The 23,141-nt window shown below is 40.3% G+C and overlaps 1 protein-coding gene across 16 annotated transcripts in view; it reads right to left on the bottom strand.

Annotated features, from left to right (window-relative positions):
• neb (nebulin) overlaps nt 1-23,141 on the bottom strand; it is a 61,133-nt gene that overhangs the window by 18,068 nt on the left and 19,924 nt on the right. For 13 of the 16 annotated variants that reach the window (XM_085435210.1, XM_085435209.1, XM_085435194.1 and 10 more), the window contains 64 exons: nt 22,819-23,130; nt 22,477-22,680; nt 22,238-22,342; nt 22,035-22,142; nt 21,525-21,836; nt 21,205-21,408; nt 20,956-21,060; nt 20,650-20,757; nt 20,257-20,568; nt 19,949-20,152; nt 19,711-19,815; nt 19,508-19,615; nt 19,003-19,314; nt 18,704-18,907; nt 18,501-18,605; nt 18,080-18,187; nt 17,664-17,975; nt 17,367-17,570; nt 17,164-17,268; nt 16,738-16,845; nt 16,335-16,646; nt 16,029-16,232; nt 15,752-15,856; nt 15,509-15,616; nt 15,079-15,390; nt 14,665-14,868; nt 14,426-14,530; nt 14,204-14,311; nt 13,791-14,102; nt 13,393-13,497; nt 13,206-13,304; nt 12,976-13,077; nt 12,753-12,860; nt 12,342-12,653; nt 12,140-12,244; nt 11,931-12,035; nt 11,740-11,844; nt 11,508-11,615; nt 11,292-11,402; nt 7,895-8,092; nt 7,554-7,658; nt 7,345-7,449; nt 7,149-7,253; nt 6,933-7,040; nt 6,729-6,842; nt 6,358-6,555; nt 5,927-6,031; nt 5,698-5,802; nt 5,466-5,573; nt 5,238-5,345; nt 5,035-5,142; nt 4,804-4,908; nt 4,608-4,712; nt 4,416-4,514; nt 4,214-4,318; nt 3,976-4,080; nt 3,774-3,878; nt 3,464-3,568; nt 3,091-3,195; nt 2,878-2,982; nt 2,641-2,745; nt 2,419-2,523; nt 1,313-1,417; nt 106-207 (listed from right to left, as the gene is read on the bottom strand). In XM_085435210.1, the coding sequence (XP_085291336.1) occupies nt 106-207; nt 1,313-1,417; nt 2,419-2,523; nt 2,641-2,745; nt 2,878-2,982; nt 3,091-3,195; nt 3,464-3,568; nt 3,774-3,878; nt 3,976-4,080; nt 4,214-4,318; nt 4,416-4,514; nt 4,608-4,712; nt 4,804-4,908; nt 5,035-5,142; nt 5,238-5,345; nt 5,466-5,573; nt 5,698-5,802; nt 5,927-6,031; nt 6,358-6,555; nt 6,729-6,842; nt 6,933-7,040; nt 7,149-7,253; nt 7,345-7,449; nt 7,554-7,658; nt 7,895-8,092; nt 11,292-11,402; nt 11,508-11,615; nt 11,740-11,844; nt 11,931-12,035; nt 12,140-12,244; nt 12,342-12,653; nt 12,753-12,860; nt 12,976-13,077; nt 13,206-13,304; nt 13,393-13,497; nt 13,791-14,102; nt 14,204-14,311; nt 14,426-14,530; nt 14,665-14,868; nt 15,079-15,390; nt 15,509-15,616; nt 15,752-15,856; nt 16,029-16,232; nt 16,335-16,646; nt 16,738-16,845; nt 17,164-17,268; nt 17,367-17,570; nt 17,664-17,975; nt 18,080-18,187; nt 18,501-18,605; nt 18,704-18,907; nt 19,003-19,314; nt 19,508-19,615; nt 19,711-19,815; nt 19,949-20,152; nt 20,257-20,568; nt 20,650-20,757; nt 20,956-21,060; nt 21,205-21,408; nt 21,525-21,836; nt 22,035-22,142; nt 22,238-22,342; nt 22,477-22,680; nt 22,819-23,130 (9,498 nt within the window). Of the gene's footprint in view, nt 1-105; nt 208-1,312; nt 1,418-1,946; nt 2,049-2,418; nt 2,524-2,640; nt 2,746-2,877; nt 2,983-3,090; nt 3,196-3,463; nt 3,569-3,773; nt 3,879-3,975; nt 4,081-4,213; nt 4,319-4,415; nt 4,515-4,607; nt 4,713-4,803; nt 4,909-5,034; nt 5,143-5,237; nt 5,346-5,465; nt 5,574-5,697; nt 5,803-5,926; nt 6,032-6,357; nt 6,556-6,728; nt 6,843-6,932; nt 7,041-7,148; nt 7,254-7,344; nt 7,450-7,553; nt 7,659-7,894; nt 8,093-11,291; nt 11,403-11,507; nt 11,616-11,739; nt 11,845-11,930; nt 12,036-12,139; nt 12,245-12,341; nt 12,654-12,752; nt 12,861-12,975; nt 13,078-13,205; nt 13,305-13,392; nt 13,498-13,790; nt 14,103-14,203; nt 14,312-14,425; nt 14,531-14,664; nt 14,869-15,078; nt 15,391-15,508; nt 15,617-15,751; nt 15,857-16,028; nt 16,233-16,334; nt 16,647-16,737; nt 16,846-17,163; nt 17,269-17,366; nt 17,571-17,663; nt 17,976-18,079; nt 18,188-18,500; nt 18,606-18,703; nt 18,908-19,002; nt 19,315-19,507; nt 19,616-19,710; nt 19,816-19,948; nt 20,153-20,256; nt 20,569-20,649; nt 20,758-20,955; nt 21,061-21,204; nt 21,409-21,524; nt 21,837-22,034; nt 22,143-22,237; nt 22,343-22,476; nt 22,681-22,818; nt 23,131-23,141 lie in introns of all 16 variants that reach the window. The other 3 variants (XM_085435195.1, XM_085435208.1, XM_085435198.1) reach the window with 1 other exon arrangement.

Genomic DNA, 23,141 nt, shown 5'->3' with positions numbered 1-23,141 from the left:
GATAGTAACAGGTGAAATTTAAACACAAAAAAACCCACTGCTTCTTCACAAGTTCTTGTAAAAATCTAAACATAATAATAAAAACCTTGCAAACCCAACACTTACATCACTGATCTTCTTGCTGCGTTTGTGGGCCTCATACTCAGGAGTCTCCAGAACAGAGGTGAACTTGTCCTTGGCACGTTCATACTGCTCTCTATACTTCCACTGATAGAACAAGGATAATGTGAAAACAAAAGAAAGTTAGCATCATGCAATGAAATTGCTGCTGTATTAATTTGCTTGTCTTTATGAATTTTTTTGTTGTTGTTGTCTTTATGAATATAACAAGCAACTTCTAAAGTGGTAGAAAAACTGTCCAAGAAAACATTGAAAAAGTCTTGCAGACACTATACATATACAACCCTACTGCAGATTTTTAAAAAAGTCCTATTTCAGCTTCTTAAGAGTCAGTTGAGATGATAGCGCTAATTTTAAAACATCGCTAGCGTTATAGCATATTATAGCTAATTTTAAGGAAAAATTAATTACTTTTTTTTTTCTTGGATAGCTTTTAAACACTATCGGAGCAAGTTGGCTAGCATGTAGTTATAATTAAATCAATATGCAACATCGACTGAGTGAAACAAAGCAATGGAAAAGCTTATAGGCATGCTCGATGAGAGACGTGCACGTGCACAGAGGGATGCATTATTCATGTGACAATAAAGACAGTTAAATGCCTTACCACCATCATGAAAGTCTGCAGTGCCCACATGGTTTAAGATGTTGTATGTATATATATATATATATATATATATATATATATATATATATATATATATATATATATATATAGATATAGATAGATATATATTTGATTTATATATATATAGTTTAACATAAGAGAAGACTCTGTGATTGCTATTTTGGTCAAAACTAACAAATTCCAGGAGAAGCTATAATGTACTAAATTTTACTGCATTTCTGACTTTAGATACCAAATTGCTCAAAGGCAGTTGGGCAAACAGTGTTAAAGCTTCGGTAATGAATTGCCCATGAAGAAAAGCAAATGAGCGATGGAGGGATTAGAGCATGGAAGAAGGATGGACTATGTGGGAGTTAAAGCCACTTTTAAATGGAATGACTGGATGGAAAGATTTTCTGCAGGATGGGGATTTTATGTGATAAGACCTTGTCCACAAACAGCAGGGAGGAACAAAGTCACCTCCATCTATGACTTGAGTCTTATGATATATAACACATGGTCTATTTTGTGCCTGTTTGTGGACAGAGATCAAAGTTATCATGCTTCCCTTCTCTCTTTGTTTACCTTACTGCCCATAGTGGTCTGGTAAAGGGCTGTGAGGATGTCAGGGCGGAGTAGCTCATTGCAGCCACCCTTTAGTAGATCCTTTGCTCTGGATTTATACATTTTCTGTCCACATACACAATGACATACACACACACACACACACACACACACACACACACACAGCATGCCATAGTTGAGGACACAAAAGGAAAACAGCAGTAACATGGGGGAGGACTGGAGAAGAACTCCGGATCCAAGTGTGACGATGGTGCTGTCTGTCCTTATCTGTGCCCTCAGAGTGACAGGGATGATCATCTACAGCGAGTGTGAGACGATCGGCTCAGTGGATTGAATTGTCACTGTGCTAGTGATTAAACTGTCATTTCTGATGGAGCAGATGAAGGACAACACTGCATAACACTCAGCATTCCAGCTGCTGTTTGAGTGGCAGTTCAACAGCAACCTGTGTGGGACAAAATGAAGAAACTGATACAAAAGGGAAAGAATTTTTTTTGAGTTGGGAGCTCTATAAATGCCATGCGATGTCCACCATCAGCAGTCCTGCTGACAACCTCATGCACCGGTGTCAGGGCTCTTCGGGGACCAGACCGGAGGTGGCAGGCCGGTGGTACAACGTGACCAGGGCGTTTACCTGGCTCATCTTCCTGTTCTCCCTGGCCAGTTGATATCTAGGATCATCTGTAGTTATGGTGAACTTATCCTTGGTCTTCTCATAGTCTGCTCTGTAAGCCCTCTGCTCAAAGTGTCAGAAGGTAGTTAAAAAGGAGTCCCCAGAGAACAAAATGTTTCATCTCGCGTCATGTGGATGAAACATTTTAAGAATTTAAGGAAGGTAAAAACTGACTGATGTAAAGAACAAAGGGAAACATTTTAAACACTTGACTTTAAGGGTAAACACAAAAACAGTCAGTGATAAACAGTGTAGGCAATTATAAAATACTACAGTGAATTCCTGTTTTTTTTTTACCTCCACGCTGAGAGTCCAATAGAGAAGCACAGAAAAATAGAAATGTGGTTAACTGTTTCATTTGATTTACAAATGCGTTAACAAACTAAATCCAATTTTTATTTATTGCTGGAGGTTAAAGAATGACGGGACTCACATCGTTTATGAGAACGGAGGCTTGCTTGACGGCTTGGAAGAATGGAGTGTCGCTGGTATACTTGAAGTTGCCTCTGTTCTTCTCAAAGGAGGCTTTGTACAGTCTCTGCAGACAAACAATACAACTTTTATTAAGAAAATACAGAAACTATACCTCGATACTGCAAATCATAAACAGGTGCCATATAAATAAAAATGAAGCTTAATGTCACTGATGCTTTACCTCACTGTAGAGCGTCTTGTTCCTCTCAGCCTGCACCAGCTCAGGTGTGTCCCATACAAAGCAGCCAATACCCTTCAGCCAATCCAGGTCCTCCTTATACTTGACCTAAAAAAACACATAAAATAAGATTAAATTAAATTGAAATGTTGTGTAGTGTCTCAGTGCTCATTGTACTGAATACTCTTTAATGAACTGTAAACATTTTACCACACGGTGAATAAAGTCACGAGTACTCACGTCACTAACGTTACCGCTGACAATCTTGCTGAAGAAGAGTTCGGGACGATCGGGGATGGACTTCCAGGTCCCCAGAGAGCTAATATACTTCTCTCTGTATTTAACCTGATAAGAGAGGAAAAAAACAGTAGATGGAGATGCAAAAGCTCAAAACATGTACATTTATAAAGACATTTATCGTTAACAATGAGCCAGATCATTTCAACTGCCGACCTCGCTAATGTCATCAGTGACCCTGCGATGGTAAGTGATGTCCAGAGCATCCTTGACTGTGTGGTAGTGTCCCTTGGAAAGCTCAAAGGTTTCTTTGTAGCGCAGCTGAAGAAACGAAGGAGAAAACGTGTCATATACATTCATCAAACACACATAATGTGATTTATAGCATCTACAAAAGGGTAAAATCAGATAAACAGATAAAGAATATTTATATTTTGACATGGGATAAAATTCACTATTAGTTAATGAAATCTCTTAAATTTGACCGTTTTCAGTGGAAAAATTATTAACAAACAGTCTGACTCCTATAATTCCTGAATGCATAACAGTTTCAAACTAAATCACAAGTTTCCTAAATGAGCAAACTCACATCACTGGACTGCAGGTAGGACTTCTTGGCACGGATCAGGAGAGGTGTGTCAGCAATGGCAGTGTACCGGTGTTTCATCTTCTCATACTGTTCTTTGTATTTGTTCTAAGGGAAGAAACGATTGAGACAACACCTTAGAAATTGGCTTCAGAGGAGACTGCAATTGCTGTAATTTCAATTATTTTGGCAAAGTATAAGAGTATATAGAAAGCAGCTACAGTAAATAGTGTAAACAAAATAAAATACAAACAATTTTAGGTTGAGGTTTCAGTGACAGCGGCATTAAATGAGAACGAAGGATCAGACTTACATCACTGTAGAACACTTTCATTTTTCTAGCATGGCCCATATTTGGAGTATTGATTTCTGGAGTGAAATGAGCTCTTTGTTTGGTAGCCAGATCTACGTACTGGTACTGTAGCAGAAGGGAAAAAATATGGATTAGATTATCAGGAAAGACACACACATACATATAATAGATTCAGTTATTCATGCTGTTTATTTGAGCTTGCCTGGTTAACCAGCTGCTGGGCCCACTTGACTCTCTGAATGTCCACAGAGTCTGCAGTTGTGGTGACTTTGGCCATGTCCTCCTTGCTCTGAGCTTTGTAGATCAGCTGGAAAGAAACAGAGCGAATGTCAAAACGTGTGGCTTTTGTTTTTTAGAATATACTGCAAGCTCATTTTTGTTTGGAAAGCAGATCACATGAAGCTATAATACGATGAAGCACATTTAGGAAACCAACTCACGTTGCTCATGTGCGTCTTCAGCTCAGTCACACGCTTATACTCAGGCGTGTCCAGGACCACAGAGAATTTAGCAAGGTTCTTCTTAGCCTCCACTGGATAGCTCACCTATAAGAGAGAAAAAATAGTTTATATGAATGATGCAGATGCCTGAATATGCATTGGAAAGGAAAAATAGGAATCCATTCTATCCAAAAAGACGTACCCTGAATTTGGTGACGTCGCGGACACGGACCATCTCTGGGGTGTTATACAAGAAGCAGCCAATGCCTCTCAGCCACATCAGGTCCTCTTTGTATTTCAGCTAAAAACACAAAACAATTTAAAAAATTATTTTAAAAAACATCTTCAAACTCCACCTTGTAGAGGTTTTGTTTTAATTTTATTCTTTACATACGTCGCTGGTGATCTCATTGACGTGGTGGTAGTGCATGAGCTCAGGCGTTATGGGCAACGATATCAGCTGGCCTCTGCTGTTGTAGTATTTCTCTTTGTAGCACAACTAGGGTAAGAAGGGAACAAAAAAAGTCCATCTTACAGCATGAATTTTTAAAAAAAAGGACATGAATGTTGTAATCTGTGGGTGCCCGTACGTCACTGAGGTGCTCCTGGTTCATCTTGACTTGTTTAATATCAGGAGTGTCATAGGTTGTGTGGATCTTGTCCTTTTGCTTGTGGTAAGTCTCACGATACAGACGCTGGAGGAGCAAGAAACACATGCACAGCACTGTTTTATGCAGCATTTAACATCCATCACAAGGAAATGAAACATTAATCTACAACAGTGGGTCTGGCTTAAGTATAACAGCTGTGTGTCATCTTACTTCATTGATGATCTTGTTAGCCTTCCTTGCAGTGACAAAGTTGACACCCTCTGGGTGAAGAGTGTAGCCTTTAGCCTTCACCATCTCATAGGCCTCCTTGTATTTCACCTGCAAGGATAAAAACAAAAGTGTGTCATTCAGAGACATCAAATTACCGTAAAAATAAAAAAGTTCTGATCTGCCCAAGCGTGTGTTTGACTTACATTGCTGGAGACAACAGTGTTCAACTTGACCTGCTTGATGAGGGGGGTGTCATGAGGCAGTGAATAACCGGTTGGCATGAAGCTCTTGTTAGCTTCTTTGTACCAGTTCTAAGAGAAGTCAACACACATGATGAGAGATGTTGTTAAAAATTTTAAATATTGATACTATACAATATATGATAATAATTGTTAAACAATCACACTGAATATGAAGGAACGTTATCTTACATCACTCTGGATGTAGTTGGCCAGACGGGCTCTTTCTGTTTCAATGGTAACAGCAGGAGCGGTGTTGGTGCCCTTGATATTGGCGTTGTAATCATAGCGGTAGTGCAGCTGGGAAAACAAATGGAAAAAAAAGATGAGATTTGCGATCTTACTTCTTTTCGTTTGTAATGTACAAAGAGAGTGTTAACAAACTACTGAGCTAGCATGAATCTAAGACAATAAAATCCCTTACGTCACTCAGGTTCTGAGCGTTCTGCTTGGCGGTCTCGTACACTGGAGTCTCCGTCACCACTGAATATTCTTTGAAAGCATCTTTGCCTTTGGCTCTGTACTTGTTCTAGAATCAAAAATGAAGCATAGCAATCATTTGTTAGGACAAAATCCTTATAAAGGAGATGAACTAAAGTTAGAAACTTAAAACAATGAAGAGGATGGAGAATGAGTGTGTTGCTTGGGCTAACCTCACTCTGAAGATTATCAGCGTTCTTGACACGGAGGATCTCTGGCGTGTCCCAGGCATAGCAACCAATACCTTTGAGCCAGTTCAGATCATCCTTGTAGAAGATCTGGGGAGAGGTAAAATGTTGTGGCTGAAATTAGTTTCAGTGCATAGGATTCAAGAATGTAGCTATTTGATTTCTTTTACATACAATAAGGCAACAAAACATCCTGACCTTTCATATTTTTTAAGAAATAAACAAAAAAGGAATAGAAAAAAACTCAGTGTGGTTTAACTGATTTTCAATATTCTCACAAAAATGAAAAACAAAAACAAATAAAATAAGAAAAAATATAAAATGTAAACATATAGGATCATAGCACAGAGAATGATAGAGCTGACAAAATAAGCAATAACAAGCACAGAATATCAAAGCTGAGGACTGCTACTTACGTCGCTGAGCTGTTCATTGACTTTGCGTGCCTGCACGTACACCTGCATGTCAGGCATGCAAATCCACTGGTGCAGATACTTGCGGTAGTTGATCTCGCTGACGGCATTCTGGGTACTACGGGCAGACAGGATATCCAACATGTCTGGGGGGATGTGGTTCTTGGCCTTGGTTTTCTCATAGTTCTCCTTGTACAGACGCTGCAATGATGGAAAAACAGATGGTTCTTTCAGTTGTCATATGCACAATAAAATCTACACAGGGATGCATGTTTTTGTAATATAGAGCTAATCAAACAACACAGCCGCTCTATTGCTCATCAAGAGAAATGTCAATATGTGGAAGGTGTAAGGGCAAAACAAATGGAGCTTACATCTAGGACGAGTTTTCCAGCTTTGACGCAACGAGCAGTTCCAGGATCGTCCTCCAGTGACTTGGGCAGGCTGTAGAGAGATTTGAACTTCTCGTAGTCCTCCTTGTACTTCACCTGAACGGGAGAGAGGATTCATATTGCCTTGTAAAGATCAGAAATTGAACATCATCATAACAATAATATGAAATAAAAATTGAAACGTACATTGCTGAGAATAATCTTCTGCTGTTTAGCGTGCTGCAAGGCGTTTGCGTCATGTGGAATCTGGTAACTCTTCGCTTTGATTTTGTCCCAGGTAGAAGTGTAGTTTTTCTGTTGATAGAAAAAGCCAGAACGTCACCATAAACATGTCATTTACAGATATCTATCACTTCTTATCAGTGACAGGAGGACAGACATTTTTACTGGATCTCCACTTACGTTGCTGAAAATGTATTTGAAGTTTTGGCATCTGACGTAATCGTGGGTATCCAGAACCGTGGTGTAGATGTGCTTCTCCTTTTGATAAGCCTCTCTGTAGTTGAGCTGTCAGTGATGAATGTTTCATTAATCCACTCAGTATGAGTTCAAAACTGAAACACTAATTTTGTAGTTTTTAAAAGTGCAGCTCACTCACCTCACTGGCCCAGGTGTGGCCCAGGACAGCAGTCACATAAGACGGGGTGTCTGTCACAATGGAGTAATTGTTGAACTCCTTCTTGGCGTTCTCTCTGTATTTAAGCTATACGGGAGCATATTATATAAGTACATTATCAAACACAAATAGAAAAAATCCAAATCCCCATAAACACACACACAATTCAGGAATCACATGTTTTTACTCACATCACTTTGCAGGTCATAGGACTTCTTGGCACGAAGAATCTCTGGTGTGTCCCAAACGTAGCAACCAATACCCTTCATCCAGTTCAGGTCATCCTTATAGAACACCTATCAAATGACAATAAACCCAGACAACATTATATATTTGCTTGCAGATAGAAACATCTATTAATGTGGGACGTGTAATAACATTTCTGGCGTTTATATAAATACAAAGATAAAAGATTTTGTATAATGTCTAGATAATGCTTCATGTAATACTTCATGTAATACAAGTTTGTACGGGATCTCGCACAACAATCAGGCACAACCAGGCGGCAGACGTGCACAGAAGAAGGACCTACATCACTGAGGATTTCGTTGGTCTTGCGGGCACGGATGGCGTCCTCCTGTTCAGGGTGGCAAGTCCACTGGTGCAGGTAGGTGCGGTAAAGAACATCACTCAGCATGTCCTGGCACCGCTTAGCTACCTGGTTAGCGATGATGTCGGATGGGATGTGGATTTTGGTTTTGGTTTGATTGTAGTCCTTCTGGTAGACCCTCTGTTTAGACACACACGATAGAAACTTACTGATTAGCGATGCAAAAGAGATTAATTTGAAATAAAGTTTACACGTATTAAAAAATAAGTTCAATCCACAAGGGTAACTAAAACACTTTGATAAACAAATAAACGGTCAGAATACATATCTATTGACCTTAGGATGAGTTAGAAACAATAATAATTAATTACCAATTTACACAACCGCCCCCTTCTCTATTCTTATATGCAGTCTATGATCTCAAAAATAAAATTAATACATTGAGACTTATTGATTCTATATACTTGTAATACACATATAGTGGCATCTAACATATTTTATTAATCACCATGTTTTTCTTTCAGCTACTCCCTTTAGGTATCGTCACAGCGGATCATCTGACTCCATCTTACCTTGTCCCCAGTATCCTCCTCTGTCACACCGACTTACTGCATGTCCTCCCTCACTACAACATGAACCTCCTCTGAGGTCTTCCTCTTTTCCTCCTGCTCGGCAGCTTCATCATATGTACTGTCCCTTATCGGCACGTAGCCAAACCATCTCAGCCTTGCCTCTCTAATGACGGAGGTAGTCTTTAATGACTACCGTCCTGTTGCACTTACTCCCATCCTGATGAAGTGCTTCGAACGACTAGTCATGCAACACATCAAGACTGTCCTGCCCCCCTCCCTGGATCCCTTCCAGTTTGCGTATCGGCCCAACCGCTCAACCGATGATGCCATCTCCACTGCACTCCACTCGGCACTCACACACCTGGACAAAAATGACTCATATGTTCGAATGCTGTTCATAGATTTCAGTTCAGCATTCAACACCATAATCCCCCAACAGCTCATTCAAAAACTGGTCCAGCTGGGGCTCAACACCTCACTGTGCAACTGGCTGTTGGATTTCCTCACCGGAAGACCTCAAGCAGTACGGGTTGGCAGTAATACATCCAGCACCATCATTTTAAACACGGGGGCCCCGCAGGGATGTGTGCTGAGCCCCCTCCTCTTCACTCTGCTGACCCATGACTGCACTCCATCATACAGCTCCAACCTCTTCATCAAGTTTGCGGACGACACAACGGTGGTGGGTCTCATTAGCAACAGGGATGAGACCGACTACAGAAGTGAGGTGAGACGCCTGGCCACGTGGTGTGCTGACAACAATCTCTCTCTGAATGTGGAGAAGACGAAGGAGATTGTTGTGGACTTCAGGAGAATGCACACCCAACATGCTCCTCTGACCATTGACGGAGCGTCTGTGGAGAGAGTGAGCAGCACCAAGTTCTTGGGTGTGCACATCACAGAGGATCTCTCCTGGACGTACAACACCACAGCACTGGCCAAGAAATCACAGCAGCGTCTCTTCTTTCTCCGCAAACTAAGAAGAGCAGGAGCACCAGCCCCCATCATGTACACTTTCTACAGAGGCACCATCGAGAGCATCCTGTCGAGCTGCATCACTGTGTGGTTTGGAGCCTGCAATGCGTCCTGTCATAGAACCCTCCAACGCATAGTGAGAGCTGCAGAGAGGATCATTGGTGTCTCTCTCCCCTCCCTCCAGGACATTTACAGCACCCGTCTCACTAAAAAAGCCCTTTGCATAGCGGCTGATCCCACGCACCCAATGCAAAGCTTCTTCAAGCTGCTGCCGTCGGGGAGGAGACTGCGGAGTCTCCAGGCCAGGACCAGCAGGCTGAAGGACAGCTTCATCCATCAGGCTGTCAGGAAGCTTAACTCCCTCCCGATTCTGCCCCCTCTCCCCTCTCTCCTCCACGGTCTCACTGAACTCTGTCACACACACACAAACACACACACTCTCTGACTCACTCACTGGCCTGCACCAGTTACCAGTCACTTTGTGGAGCATTGGACTGCCATTACCTCATAAGACTTTGTTGTTACACTTTCTCTTACCGTACACTACTAAATCTCCATTTGCACTATTTGCCTATTTGCACTACTCTGCCTGGTTTACACTCAATGTCACTTACCCATTATATTGTATATTGTATAGCTTTCTTGTTATATGTAAAATTGTATTTATTTAAATTTTTACTTTTTAATTATTTTACTTGCATTTTTAATCACTTTTATATTTAAATATATTTAAATGTTCATTTGCTATTTATCTAGGGATTGAGAGTAACGCAATTTCTATTCTCTGTATGTCCTGTACATGTGGCAGAATCGACAATAAAGTTGACTTTGACTTTGACTTTGACTTGACTTTGACTAATTCGACACCAAACTACTCGACTAGAGCTGTTCTTCTAATATACTCATTTTTTTTCCATCTATCCATCAGCGTCACCATTCTCCAAATCCTACATCACAGCAGGCCTCACTGCTGTCTTGTAAACCTTCCCTTTCAGTCTTGCTGCTATCCTTCTGTCTAATGTGTTTTATTACCTCTGCTGAGGAGGTTATGTTTCAGACATATAGCACAACTTGTGACTGACTGACTGACTGACTGACTGACTGACTGACTGACTGACAGACAGACAGACAGACAGACAGACAGACAGACAGACAGACAGACAGATAGATAGATAGATAGATAGATAGATAGATAGAATTTTATTTCGGACATGCAAATATAATTGAAATAACAAGAGAAAAAACAACTTAAAAATCATCAAGTTTTCATGTATTTTTGTAGAAGCTCTTTTATTTTAAAACTTTGCATAAAAATTCTGCTGCCTTTGTTTGTATTGTCAACATTTAGGAAATTATACTGTTGTATCTGGATTCTGAATATTACATTAAAATTTGTATCCAGTTATCACGTCACATTTGAGCTCTGACCTCACTTTTACATTTCACATCTGCCTTTCTTGCAGGTGGGCCCCAAAATGTGTTATATCTTTTAATGATATAATATGTATTATATAGTACTATGAGTATCATAGTATTATATAATAACTTCATATTGTTCCTACATAATGTTTATACAGTCAAAACATCAACATCTGTCATGCTCCCTTTATTTGTATTTTACTGCACTACAAAGTTCTCATAGTATATTTAAAAACAACAAAGAAAACCAAATTATTAGATACAAAACACAACATTGTTTCCTTAACAGTAAATACTGTCCAGAGAGTGAGCTGCCTCTTTGAGTGCCTGTTGTTACTAATGGTTTCTTATTTCTCAGTGCATTGTGTAGTGGTGTAGTTTTTTATACTGTACTATATTTTGTAGTATCTCACCAGTGCCTTGTTCTTTTCCTGGTCTCCACAGCGCATCACTTCAGGGAAGTCCACCAGGGTTCCAGCCATGTAGTGACCTTTGGCCTTTTCGTGGGTATCCTTGTACTTGACCTAATGGTGTTTAGAATGATAAAAATTGCAGTAGTGCAAGAATAAAATATATCATGTTATTAGATTTAATTTTATCACAGTTCTAAAGAAATATAAGACACTCACATCACTAGCAATGTCCCTGCTCTTCTTGGAGATGACCAGTGGGATGTATTCATGGTTCAGCTGGTAGCTTGAAGCCTTCGACTCGTCCCAGTTTGATTTGTAGAGTTTCTAAAACCACAAAAGGTATATGCAAAGTTTAAGAAAAGCCTGGCACAATACATGTATATAACACAGAACTTACAATAAATAAATTAGAAATCTAGAAAGGATTTGATTATTATTTTTACGTTACCTCACTGATGATCTTAGCCACCTCCCTGCTATGGGCCAGTTGAGGAGTATCATCTGAGCCAATATAATGACCCTTTTCTGCATTGAAAGTCTCTTTGTACTTCAACTATTAGAGAAAAAATAACTTTTTTTCAGATCATTGCTCACCGGTTTTCCGATCGAGAGTCATTTTAAATATTAGATTTTGCATACATCACTCAGGTTGGCAGCATTAATCTTTGCCAAAACTATCTCTGGCCGGTCCACAACCAGGGTGAATCTTCCAAAACCTTCTTGGGCAGTCTTCTTGTAAAGTCTCTGTAAATAAAACAGAGCAGTGAGGCAAGACACAATGACACAACATGTGATTAAAAAAACCAACTGAAAAAGAGGCTGAATGTCATGTAATGCAGTAAACATACATCATTGAGAATCTCCTGGGCCTTCTTGACCTTCACATGTTCAACAGAGTCAGCTGCTACCCAGCCACAGCCTCGGAGCCATTCCAGATCTGACTTATAGACGTGCTAGAGATCGAAAGCAAGATGCATGTTAGGAAGTCAAGACAGACGTTTCTGTCAGATTATTATGTCAATATGATTAATAGTTACAAATGTGCTTTACATCGCTTTGCAGATCATAGGCTTTGCGAGCCTGGATAACATCGTTGGAGTCTGGCATGCACGTCCACTGGTGCAGGCGAGTTCTGTAGTTGTCGTCGTTGACTTGGATCTGGCATTTCTTAGCCAGTTCAAACTGCAGCATGTCCACTGGCAGGTTGAACTTGGTCTTGGACTTGTTGAAGTCCTTCTTGTACAGAGCATCGCTGGCGATCTTGGCTGAGTTCAGAGCCAGCATGAGCAGAGGGTCGTCTTGGACGCTGAGAGCACCAATGTGGTGACCGACCTGCTTACGGTATCCCTCCAGGTATTTATGCTACAAGACAGGCAAAAAAAAAAAGAAAGAACTTATTTTTACCACATTATTAAGTTGTCAGTTAAATCAAACCTGATTAAATTTTATCCTACTACTTACTTTGCTTTGCACTTTAGTTGTCTGGATGCACTGCTTGATTGGTACAGCATCTGGAGGCATGAAGTATCCTGTAGCTTTGACCTTATCCCATTCTTTGGTGTACAGTTTCTACAAAAGATAATGTATCACTTATTTTGCTAATAATAAAGCAGGAACTGCACAAGGCTGAAATTTGCTGAGTTAAAATATGCAGAAAATGCATCATATATGCCATCAGTCTTACCGGGTGAACATTCTTCGCCACTTCTCTGGCTGTGGCAAGAGATGGTGTGTCCACCAATGAGTACTTGGTCTTGTCCTGGTGCCAGGCCTCACGATATTTAGCCTGAGCAACGTGGGAGATCAAAATTCAGCTACTGGGATTTGCCACTAGCACTATTTTGCCACACGGTTCACATTAAGAACAAAAAGTCAAAACCAAGCAGCATTTTGATGACAGGCAATCATCCCCACCTCATTCAGGACTTCAGCAGCATTCCTGGCACGGACTAAGTCAATTCTGTCAGCTGGAACCATGAATTGCTGTGTATCCAACTTGATCCGATAGCCTCTCTATACAAGAAAGAAATGGAAGAAACTATTCAGTGTGCATACACATACTTTTTATTTGTTTTTAAGTCTTAGTGAGGTACAAACTTACATCAGCCAGGATCTTCTGCGCATGCTTCACCTTCAACACCTCTACGGACTCATGTGGCATCCATCCACATCCACGTATCCACTCCATATCAGCTTTGTAAACAGCCTGAGAAAAGAAAGCAGGCAGATAATTTATGCAACTGTACACTATAGGACAAAAGTTGAAACATTGTTACTGGATGAACTGGACTGAAGAGTGAAAACAATAGTATTAGAGGAAAAACTGTAATGTATTTTATCCACTGTAAAAACAGTAAAAAGTGTATTTGGCTGCCGAATGAGTAAAACGAGTAAAAGGATTTACATTTAATAAATGTTTATGATCTGTTCTCTACTTTCTGACTACACTGACACTATTGATTGGTAGAATACTACCCACATGTGCAACTATAAACTTACATCACTCTGGAGATCGTAGGCCTTTCTGGCCTGAACCACATCATTGGAGTCTGGCAGGCACGTCCACTGGTGCAGGTGAGTTCTGTAGTTGAAGTCGTTGACTTGGATCTGGCATTTCTTGGCCAGTTCCAGATTGAGCATGTCCACTGGCAGGTGGAACTTGGTCTTGGACTTGTTGAAGTCCTTCTTGTACAGAGCATCACTGGCGATCTTGCCTGAGTTCAGAGCCAGCACGATTAGAGGGTCGTCCTGGACACTGAGAGCCCCAATGTGGTGACCGACCTGTTTTCGGTATCCCGTCTTGTACTTGTACTAAAGGGAGCAGAAATTAAAGGTTAATGCAAGTAGGACTAGACGTAGTCAGCAAGTAGATCATTTCTTAATGTTAATTTTGTTTTGTTTTTTTAACTTACATCACTGATAATATCTCTGGAAGCTTTAGCCTTTAGCACAGAGATAGCATCCTCCTTGATATGGTAGGCTCCTGCTTTCTGGTCATCCCATGCCTTTGTGTACAATTTCTGCACAGAACAAGAAATAAAGTTTTAAAAAAATCAACAAATAAATCAACAAAAATTGTGCGTCTGCACAGACAAGTTAAAAAGTAAACACTGGTAAAGTAAACACAAACGTACATTGCTGATATTAACAGCGTTGGCCTTGGCGAGTTCAAAGGTGGGGGTGTCGGGTGGCACATGAATGGTGAGCTTGTCTTTATCCCAGACTTCCCTATATTTCCTCTGTCAGAGATAAAAAAAAAAAAAAAAAAACATTAACTGCTTCATCTTATCCACTTGAATAGATATTTTTATCAAATATTTGGGTTTCACAATTTAAAAAAAAATCCAAGAAACTACAGAAAGATGTTACTCACATCACTGAGGTTTTCAGCATTTTGCTTGGACAAGACAATAGCTGGGAGGTCAACGACACTGGTGAACTTGACCGTACTTGGGTGTTGGCGGTAGAGCCTTTCATTGAGGACAGTCTGGGCATGCTTCACTTTGACGACATCTATACAGTCCTGAGGTGACCAGCCGCATCCCCTGAGCCACTCCAGATCAGCTTTGTACACAGCCTACAAACACAAAAATCAGTTTGAACCTAATTAAATACAGAATTTGTTCATGTATGGTTTGAATTTGACAAACTGTGGGATGACTCAAAATGGATGTAAAAAGGTCTATTTAATCAGTTAGAGACAGATAGAGGCTTAAATGTTCTGAAAATAATTGAACAATCGATTAAAATCCAAAAAGTGCTTTCTACAACAATAGCATGTACTTACATCACTCTGCAAATCATAGACTTTTCTAGCCTGCACAACATCATTGGAGTCTGGCAGGCACGTCCACTGGTGCAGGTGAGTTCTGTAGTTGAAGTCGTTGACTTGGATCTGGCATTTCTTGGCCAGTTCCAGATTGAGCATATCTACTGGGAGGTGGAACTTGGTCTTGGTCTTGTTAAAGTCTTTCTTATAGACATTGTCGCTGGCAATCTTCCCTGCATTAGCGGCCAGCATAATTAGTGGATCATCTTTCACACTGAGAGCACCGATGTGATGGCCACACTGCTTGCGGAAACCAGCCTTGTATTTGTACTGGAAATATGGATAGAAATAATGCATCAGTTTCAAAATAAATTCAAAAATAACCCTACATTTACTGTGGTGAAGCAACAAAAAGACAAACTGGAGCAAGTGGGAAACATAAACTTACATCACTGATGATGTTTCTGGAAGCCTTGGCTGATATAACAGAGATTGCATCCTTGGGAAGGTAGTAGCCTTTGTTGATCATTTCCATATAGCCTTCACGATAAAATTTCTGGAGATAAAAGAATAATGCTTTTAGGGTCTCATGTTCTATACACTGTAATACAAAGAGCAGTACCTATGAAAACATAATCATTTGTACCATGCTAACATGTTGTAAAACCTATGCAAGAAGAGACTGTATTACCAGACTGGTGTTGAGTTTATTCTGCTGGGCCAAGATGATCTCTGGGGTGTCAGGCATTACATGAATGTTGGTCTTATCATTCTCCCAGGCAGCAATGTAGGCTTTCTGTAAAAAGCAGATTAATATACTCAGTATACATAAAATGACTCAAAGCCCTACAAAATAAAAAGTTAGTGTCATTGGTGTGACACAAAAAGAACCTCATATACTTTTGATGCACTACTTTTAAAGACCTGGCTCCCACAGAACAATAATGGATAAGATGTGCTATCTGTACCTTGTCCATAACCTGGGCATTGGCCTGAGCAAGGGCATATGGCATGTCAGCTGTATTAGCAGTGAACTTGAAGTTGCTGGGATGCTGACGATACTTTCTCTCACTCAGAATCTCTGCCGCTTTCTTGGCTTTCTCCACATCAATTGAACCAATTGGCACCCATCCCATTCCCTTGATCCATTCCATGTCAGCCTTATACACAGCCTGCAAGCCGAAGGAGAAGAAGAACCACAGGTCACAGCTACAGATAAGCCACAGAAGACAGAGACTGGAGCTAATATTCAGCAAAAAGTGATAAGTGCTCACATCACTCTGCAGGTCATAAGCCTTTCTGGCCTGGACCACATCATTGGAGTCTGGCAGGCACGTCCAGTTGTGCAGGTGAGTTCTGTAGTTGAAGTCGTTGACTTGGATCTGGCATTTCTTGGCCAGTTCCAGATTGAGCATGTCCACTGGCAGGTGGAACTTGGTCTTGGACTTGTTGAAGTCCTTCTTGTACAAAACATCACTGGCGATCTTGCCCGAATTCAAAGCCAACACGATTAGAGGGTCGTCCTGGACACTGAGAGCCCCAATGTGGTGACCGACCTGTTTTCGGTATCCCGTCTTGTACTTATACTGTGTGGCGAGCAGGAAGGAAATCAAAGTTAAGACAATAAATTTAAGCAAATAAAGTCAATAACAGAGAAGGAAAAACAATGTCACCTACATCGCTGATGATTTCTCTTCCATGTTTGGCAGCAACGACAGAGACAGCATCGGGCTTGAGGTCATAGCCCTTTCTGAAAATATCCTCAACGGCTTCCTTGTATATTTTCTGAAGGAAAGAGAAAATAAATAGTTACATTTAATCTGGGAATTCTCAAGCTAATTTTAGCAAGTCATATGTTAGCAAGTACACAGAGGACAAACTACTATTCCCTTCAATATGCCACTCTTGTTTTTTTTTTATAAACTTTTCAAGAATCACATATTTATATTTGATAATAATCATTGAATCATTTCAAATGCAAAAATACAAATTGAGACATAGGAGAATATTTTTATCTGCACATGAAGAAAAAAAACCCCTAAAAAAATCAATTTTATCTACTTGGATTTTATTGTCCTAATCATTTGTGCAGACAAAAAGTACCTGGCTGATGTTGTAAGCATTAGCTTTGGCAAGCAACAGCTCAGGGGTGTCAGGGGGCACATGGACCTTAATCTTTTCAGCATCCCAAGCAGCAACGTAGGTTCTCTGTGGTGGGAAACACAAAAGACAGAATGAAACAAAGTGCAAACAAGAGGACTTAACAGAAGGCAAATCAATGGAATTACAAACATAATACACTTTACCTTGTTCATGATATCAGCATTTGTTTTGGCTAAGACTAAAGGCATGGAGGTCATGTCTGTCTTATATTTCAGTGTGTCAGGTCTCTGCTTATAGAGGTGGTCGCTGAGGATTTTTGCAGCGTTCTTGGCCTTCAGCACGTCCAGTGATCCAATGGGGATCCATCCAACACCAACAACCTCATCCAAGTCAGCTTTGTATACAGCCTAGAAAAGTATACATGAATTCGAACATCAGAACACAAGAATAGTGACAAAATCAGCAGCATGGTTCACTGAGTATCCCGCAAAAGGACTTACGTCACTCTGGAGATCGTAGGCCTTTCTGGCCTGAACCACATCATTGGAGTCTGGCAGGCACGTCCAGTTGTGCAGGTGAGTTCTGTAGTTGAAGTCGTTGACTTGGATCTGGCATTTCTTGGCCAGTTCCAGATTGAGCATGTCCACTGGCAGGTTGAACTTGGTCTTGGACTTGTTGAAGTCCTTCTTGTACAGAGCATCACTGGCAATCTTGGCTGAGTTCAGAGCCAGCATGACGAGGGGGTCGTCCTGGATGCTGCGAGCACCGATGTGGTGACCAACTTGCTTACGGTATCCTGTCTTGTACTTGTACTGGATAAAATTAGCCGAAAAAAAATTTATGTTACAAGTAGAACGATGCTTAAATTATGTTAAAGTGTCAGTAAACAGACACTTGGTACAGTATGACCACTTACGTCACTGATGATTTCCCTGGAGGCCTTAGCAGCCTTTACAGAGATTGCATCCACAGGGAGGAAATAGCCTTTCTTGATAGTTTCTTCATATCCTTGTCTGTATAGTTTCTGCAAAATAAGACATATGCACATTTTTTTAACTAAACTTCAACCTTTACTTTAACTTTCAATGTTCTAGTTTTGGCACCTAATTATAAAGTGATAAGGTTTGCTTAAGGGATCATATTCGCCAAGTCTACTGTAAGAATATCAGTGTGCTAGTAACTCAAGCCAAAGCATTCTGAATGAAGCTTAATGTCTTAATGAGTACACTTAACTCCTAACAGGTATTTTCCATTTTTTTGAAATTATTATAAATATTGAAAATATTTTGAAAGTATTCTTGTTGACATAATAAATCATGCTCTGAAATGATACTAACTTTGCTCATGGTTATTGCATTTTGTTGTGAGAGGACGATCTCAGGAGTGTCAGGTTTAATGTGCAGCGTGGTCTTGTCCTTCTCCCATGCTTCAGTGTAGAGGCGCTGGAAAAAACACAAATAATGCAGCGTTAATTAATGATTCTGACAAAAGTGATAACCAGATAGAAATGGCTTTGAAAGTCTTTAATGAAGAATTCTACCTTGTTCATGGTTAGGGCGTTATTCTTTGCCAGCACAAGATTCATGGCATCTACTGGGCTGGTAAATGGAACTTTGCTGGGATGCTGGCGGTACTTCCTTTCACTCAAAACTTCTTCAGCCTTCTTAGCTTTCTCCACATCAAGCGAGCCAATGGGGACCCAACCCAGGCCCTGGAGCCACTTCAGGTCAGCTTTGTAGACAGCCTGACATACACGGCAGAACAGCCTTGTGATATACTTTTAGTAGCACAAACACAGAATTAAAAAGCAATAAAAAGAATCATGAAAACAACTATTACATCACTCTGCAGGTCATATGCATGTCTGGCCTGGACCACATCATTGGAGTCTGGCAGGCACGTCCACTGGTGCAGGTGAGTTCTGTAGTTGAAGTCGTTGACTTGGATCTGGCATTTCTTGGCCAGTTCCAGATTGAGCATGTCCACTGGCAGGTGGAACTTGGTCTTGGACTTGTTGAAGTCCTTCTTGTACAGAGCATCGCTGGCAATCTTGGCTGAGTTCAGAGCCAGCATGACGAGGGGGTCGTCCTGGATGCTGCGAGCACCGATGTGGTGACCGACCTGCTTACGGTATCCTGTCTTGTACTTGTACTGGATGAAAAATAAAATATTATCATCAATGTCTTTGAACAGTTTTATACATTGTGTATGATGAATTTTATTGATTATTATTTTCTTATACATTTACATATTACCAAGCCCTTTACAGTGCCGTATCAAATCTATTATACCTATATCGCACTATTATTTATTCTTATGTAAATAATTCAGATTAAAGACACACATCACTGGCAATGTCCCTGGAAGCTCTCGCCGCAATGACGGAAATGGCATCATTGCGCAGATCATAGCCCTTCTTCTTGGAGTCTTCATATGCCTGCTTGTACTTTTTCTGTAAGGAAACACAATGATCCAACAGATGGAAGTTATATACATTTAAAATTCATAAGTGATGTGAGTCTTTCTACACCACAAATGCCTACATACCACACTGTAGTTAACGTTGTTTGCTTTGGCCAGAAGGACATCCATAGCATCGGGCATGAGATGGATCTTTGTCTTCTCGTTCTCCCAAGCTTCAATGTATGCTTTCTGCAGTAACAAAAACAGATAATGAGCAACTGTTTACATTACTACTTGTAAATGTATATATACATTTTATAATAACTTAATTTAAATACAACATCCAGTATGGCTGACGTAGATTTCAAATGGGATTTCATACCTTGTTCATAACCTGAGCATTGGCCTTAGCCAGTACTATGGGCATGTCTTCAGTGGATATTTTAAACTTGTAGTTGCTCGGGTGCTGACGATACTTTCTCTCACTCAGGATCTCACCAGCTTTCTTCACCTTCTCAACATCTAATGAACCTATTGGCACCCAACCAATACCCTGCAAAATCTTCAGATCCTCCTTGTACACAGCCTTGAGGAAAAAAGGATTTATTATGATTAAAAATATTCTAAAACTGGAAAATATATTTATTAATTAACATGATTATTTTACACCACTGAAATTCAAAGACTCACATCACTCTGCAGGTCATATGCATGTCTGGCCTGGACCACATCATTGGAGTCTGGCAGGCACGTCCACTGGTGCAGGTGAGTTCTGTAGTTGAAGTCGTTGACTTGGATCTGGCATTTCTTGGCCAGTTCCAGATTGAGCATGTCCACTGGCAGGTGGAACCTGGTCTTGGACTTGTTGAAGTCCTTCTTGTACAGAGCATCACTGGCAATCTTGGCTGAGTTCAGAGCCAGCATGAGCAGAGGGTCGTCCTGGATGCTGCGAGCACCGATGTGGTGACCGACCTGTTTACGGTATCCTGTCTTGTACTTGTACTGTGAAAATAATGATTGGAGTTAGCGGGGTCTGATATTTAAATATAAAAGTTTATCATTGTTCAGATCCAGTGAGCTTACATCACTGGCAATGTCCCTGGAAGCTCTGGCTGCAATGATGGATATGGCGTCATTTCGCATATCGTAGCCCTTCTTCTTGGAATCTTCATATGCCTGCTTGTACTTTTTCTGTTCATGATCACAAAAAACAGATTTTAAACATGTAATAAAAACAAAAAATAATAGTGTTCAGAATCATGAATACTTAAATACCTGCCTTGACATCTTATCAAGATATTAATGCAATAAATTCAATGATCTGAATTAATTATTCAAAACAAATGTTTAAATTGCTTAAACAGTAAAACGTTTTAATTTCCTACATACCACACTGTAGTTAACATTGTTTGCTTTAGCCAGAAGGACATCCATAGCATCGGGCATGACATGGATCTTTGTCTTCACGTTCTCCCAGGCTTCAATGTATGCTTTCTGTAATCATGGAAAAATGTAAACACTATCAACCATGAAGCTGTGCACAGAATCATTTCTTTACCATGTCAGCATTAGTACTTCACCAGAGTCATTCTGTATTAGTTATACTTTGCTGCATTTTGAGTGTTATTGAATTTTTACCTTGTTCATAACCTGAGCATTGGCCTTAGCCAGTACTATGGGCATGTCTTCAGTGGATATTTTAAAACCATATTTGCTCGGGTGCTGACGATACTTTGTCTCACTCAGGATCTCACCAGCTTTCTTCACCTTCTCAACATCTAATGAACCTATTGGCACCCAACCAATACCCTGCAAAATCTTCAGATCCTCCTTGTACACAGCCTAGAAAAAAAGAAAGAAAGTGTTGTGGCAAAAGTTGGCAGATATACAAAAAACTATATGTAGAAATATAGAATATAGAAACTGTATATATATATAAATTATAAATATATACACACATCACTCTGCAGGTCATATGCATGTCTGGCCTGGACCACATCATTGGAGTCTGGCAGGCACGTCCACTGGTGCAGGTGAGTTCTGTAGTTGAAGTCGTTGACTTGGATCTGGCATTTCTTGGCCAGTTCCAGATTGAGCATGTCCACTGGCAGGTGGAACCTGGTCTTGGACTTGTTGAAGTCCTTCTTGTACAGAGCATCGCTGGCAATCTTGGCTGAGTTCAGAGCCAGCATGAGCAGAGGGTCGTCCTGGATGCTGCGAGCACCGATGTGGTGACCGACCTGTTTACGGTATCCTGTCTTGTACTTGTACTGGATGAAAAATAAAATAATATCATCACTGCCTTTAAACAGTTTTATACATGCTGTACAATGGGTTTTATTATTTAAAAAAATTCATGTATGCATTAATAAGCCCTATAAATCAATATCAAAACTAATATATTTGCACTATTATTATGATACAATTAGTATATTTTTTTATGTAAATAATTCAGATTAAAGACACACATCACTGGCAATGTCCCTGGAAGCTCTCGCCGCAATGACGGAAATGGCATCATTGCGCAGATCATAGCCCTTCTTCTTGGAGTCTTCATATGCCTGCTTGTACTTTTTCTGTAAGGAAACACAATGATCCAACAGATGGAAGTTATATACATTTAAAATTCATAAGTGATGTGAGTCTTTCTACACCACAAATGCCTACATACCACACTGTAGTTAACATTGTTTGCTTTAGCCAGAAGGACATCCATAGCATCGGGCATGAGATGGATCTTTGTCTTCTCGTTCTCCCAGGCTTCAATGTATGCTTTCTGCAGTAACAAAAATGAAAAAAAAAAAAAGACAAAAAGTACTTACATTGTGACCTCTGTGTGAATTTTACAATAACTTAATTTACATACAACATCCAGTATGGCTGATGGAGGTTTTAAATGGGATTTCATACCTTATTCATAACCTGAGCATTGGCCTTAGCCAGTGCTATGGGCATGTCTTCAATGGATATTTTAAACTTGTAGTTGCTCGGTTGCTGACGATACTTTCTCTCACTCAGGATCTCACCAGCTTTCTTCACCTTCTCAACATCTAATGAACCTATTGGCACCCAACCAATACCCTGCAGCATCTTCAGATCCTCCTTGTACACAGCCTGGAAGAAAAAACAAAAACCAAGAATGATTTGCAATGATTGAATCTGGTGGACAACAAAAACGATATATAGTAAAAAAAACACGAGTCCTGCAATATAATAATATTTTCATAATATAAATTATTAAAATATACTCACATCACTTTGTATGTTATATGCATGTCTGGCCTGGACCACATCATTGGAGTCTGGCAGGCATGTCCAGTTGTGCAGTCGGGTGATGTAGTTGAAATGGTTGACTTGAATCTGGTTCTTCTTGGCCAGTTCAAAGGCCATCATGTCCACTGGCAGGTGGAACTTGGTCTTGGACCTGTTGAAGTCCTTCTTGTACAGAGCATCACTGGCAATCTTGGCTGAGTTCAGAGCCAGCATGAGCAGAGGGTCATCCTGGATGCTGCGAGCACCGATGTGGTGACCCACTTGCTTACGGTATCCTGTCTTGTACTTGTACTAAAAAAGCA

The sequence above is a fragment of the Copadichromis virginalis genome, linkage group LG16 (assembly GCF_057382275.1).
Source record: "Copadichromis virginalis isolate Kocher_CV1m ecotype Utaka linkage group LG16, C_Virginalis_male_GT1.1, whole genome shotgun sequence".
Classification (NCBI taxonomy): Eukaryota; Metazoa; Chordata; class Actinopteri; order Cichliformes; family Cichlidae; genus Copadichromis; species Copadichromis virginalis.
The sequence above is the reverse complement of the archived record's forward strand: the minus strand, read 5'-3'. Positions and strand labels throughout refer to the sequence as shown.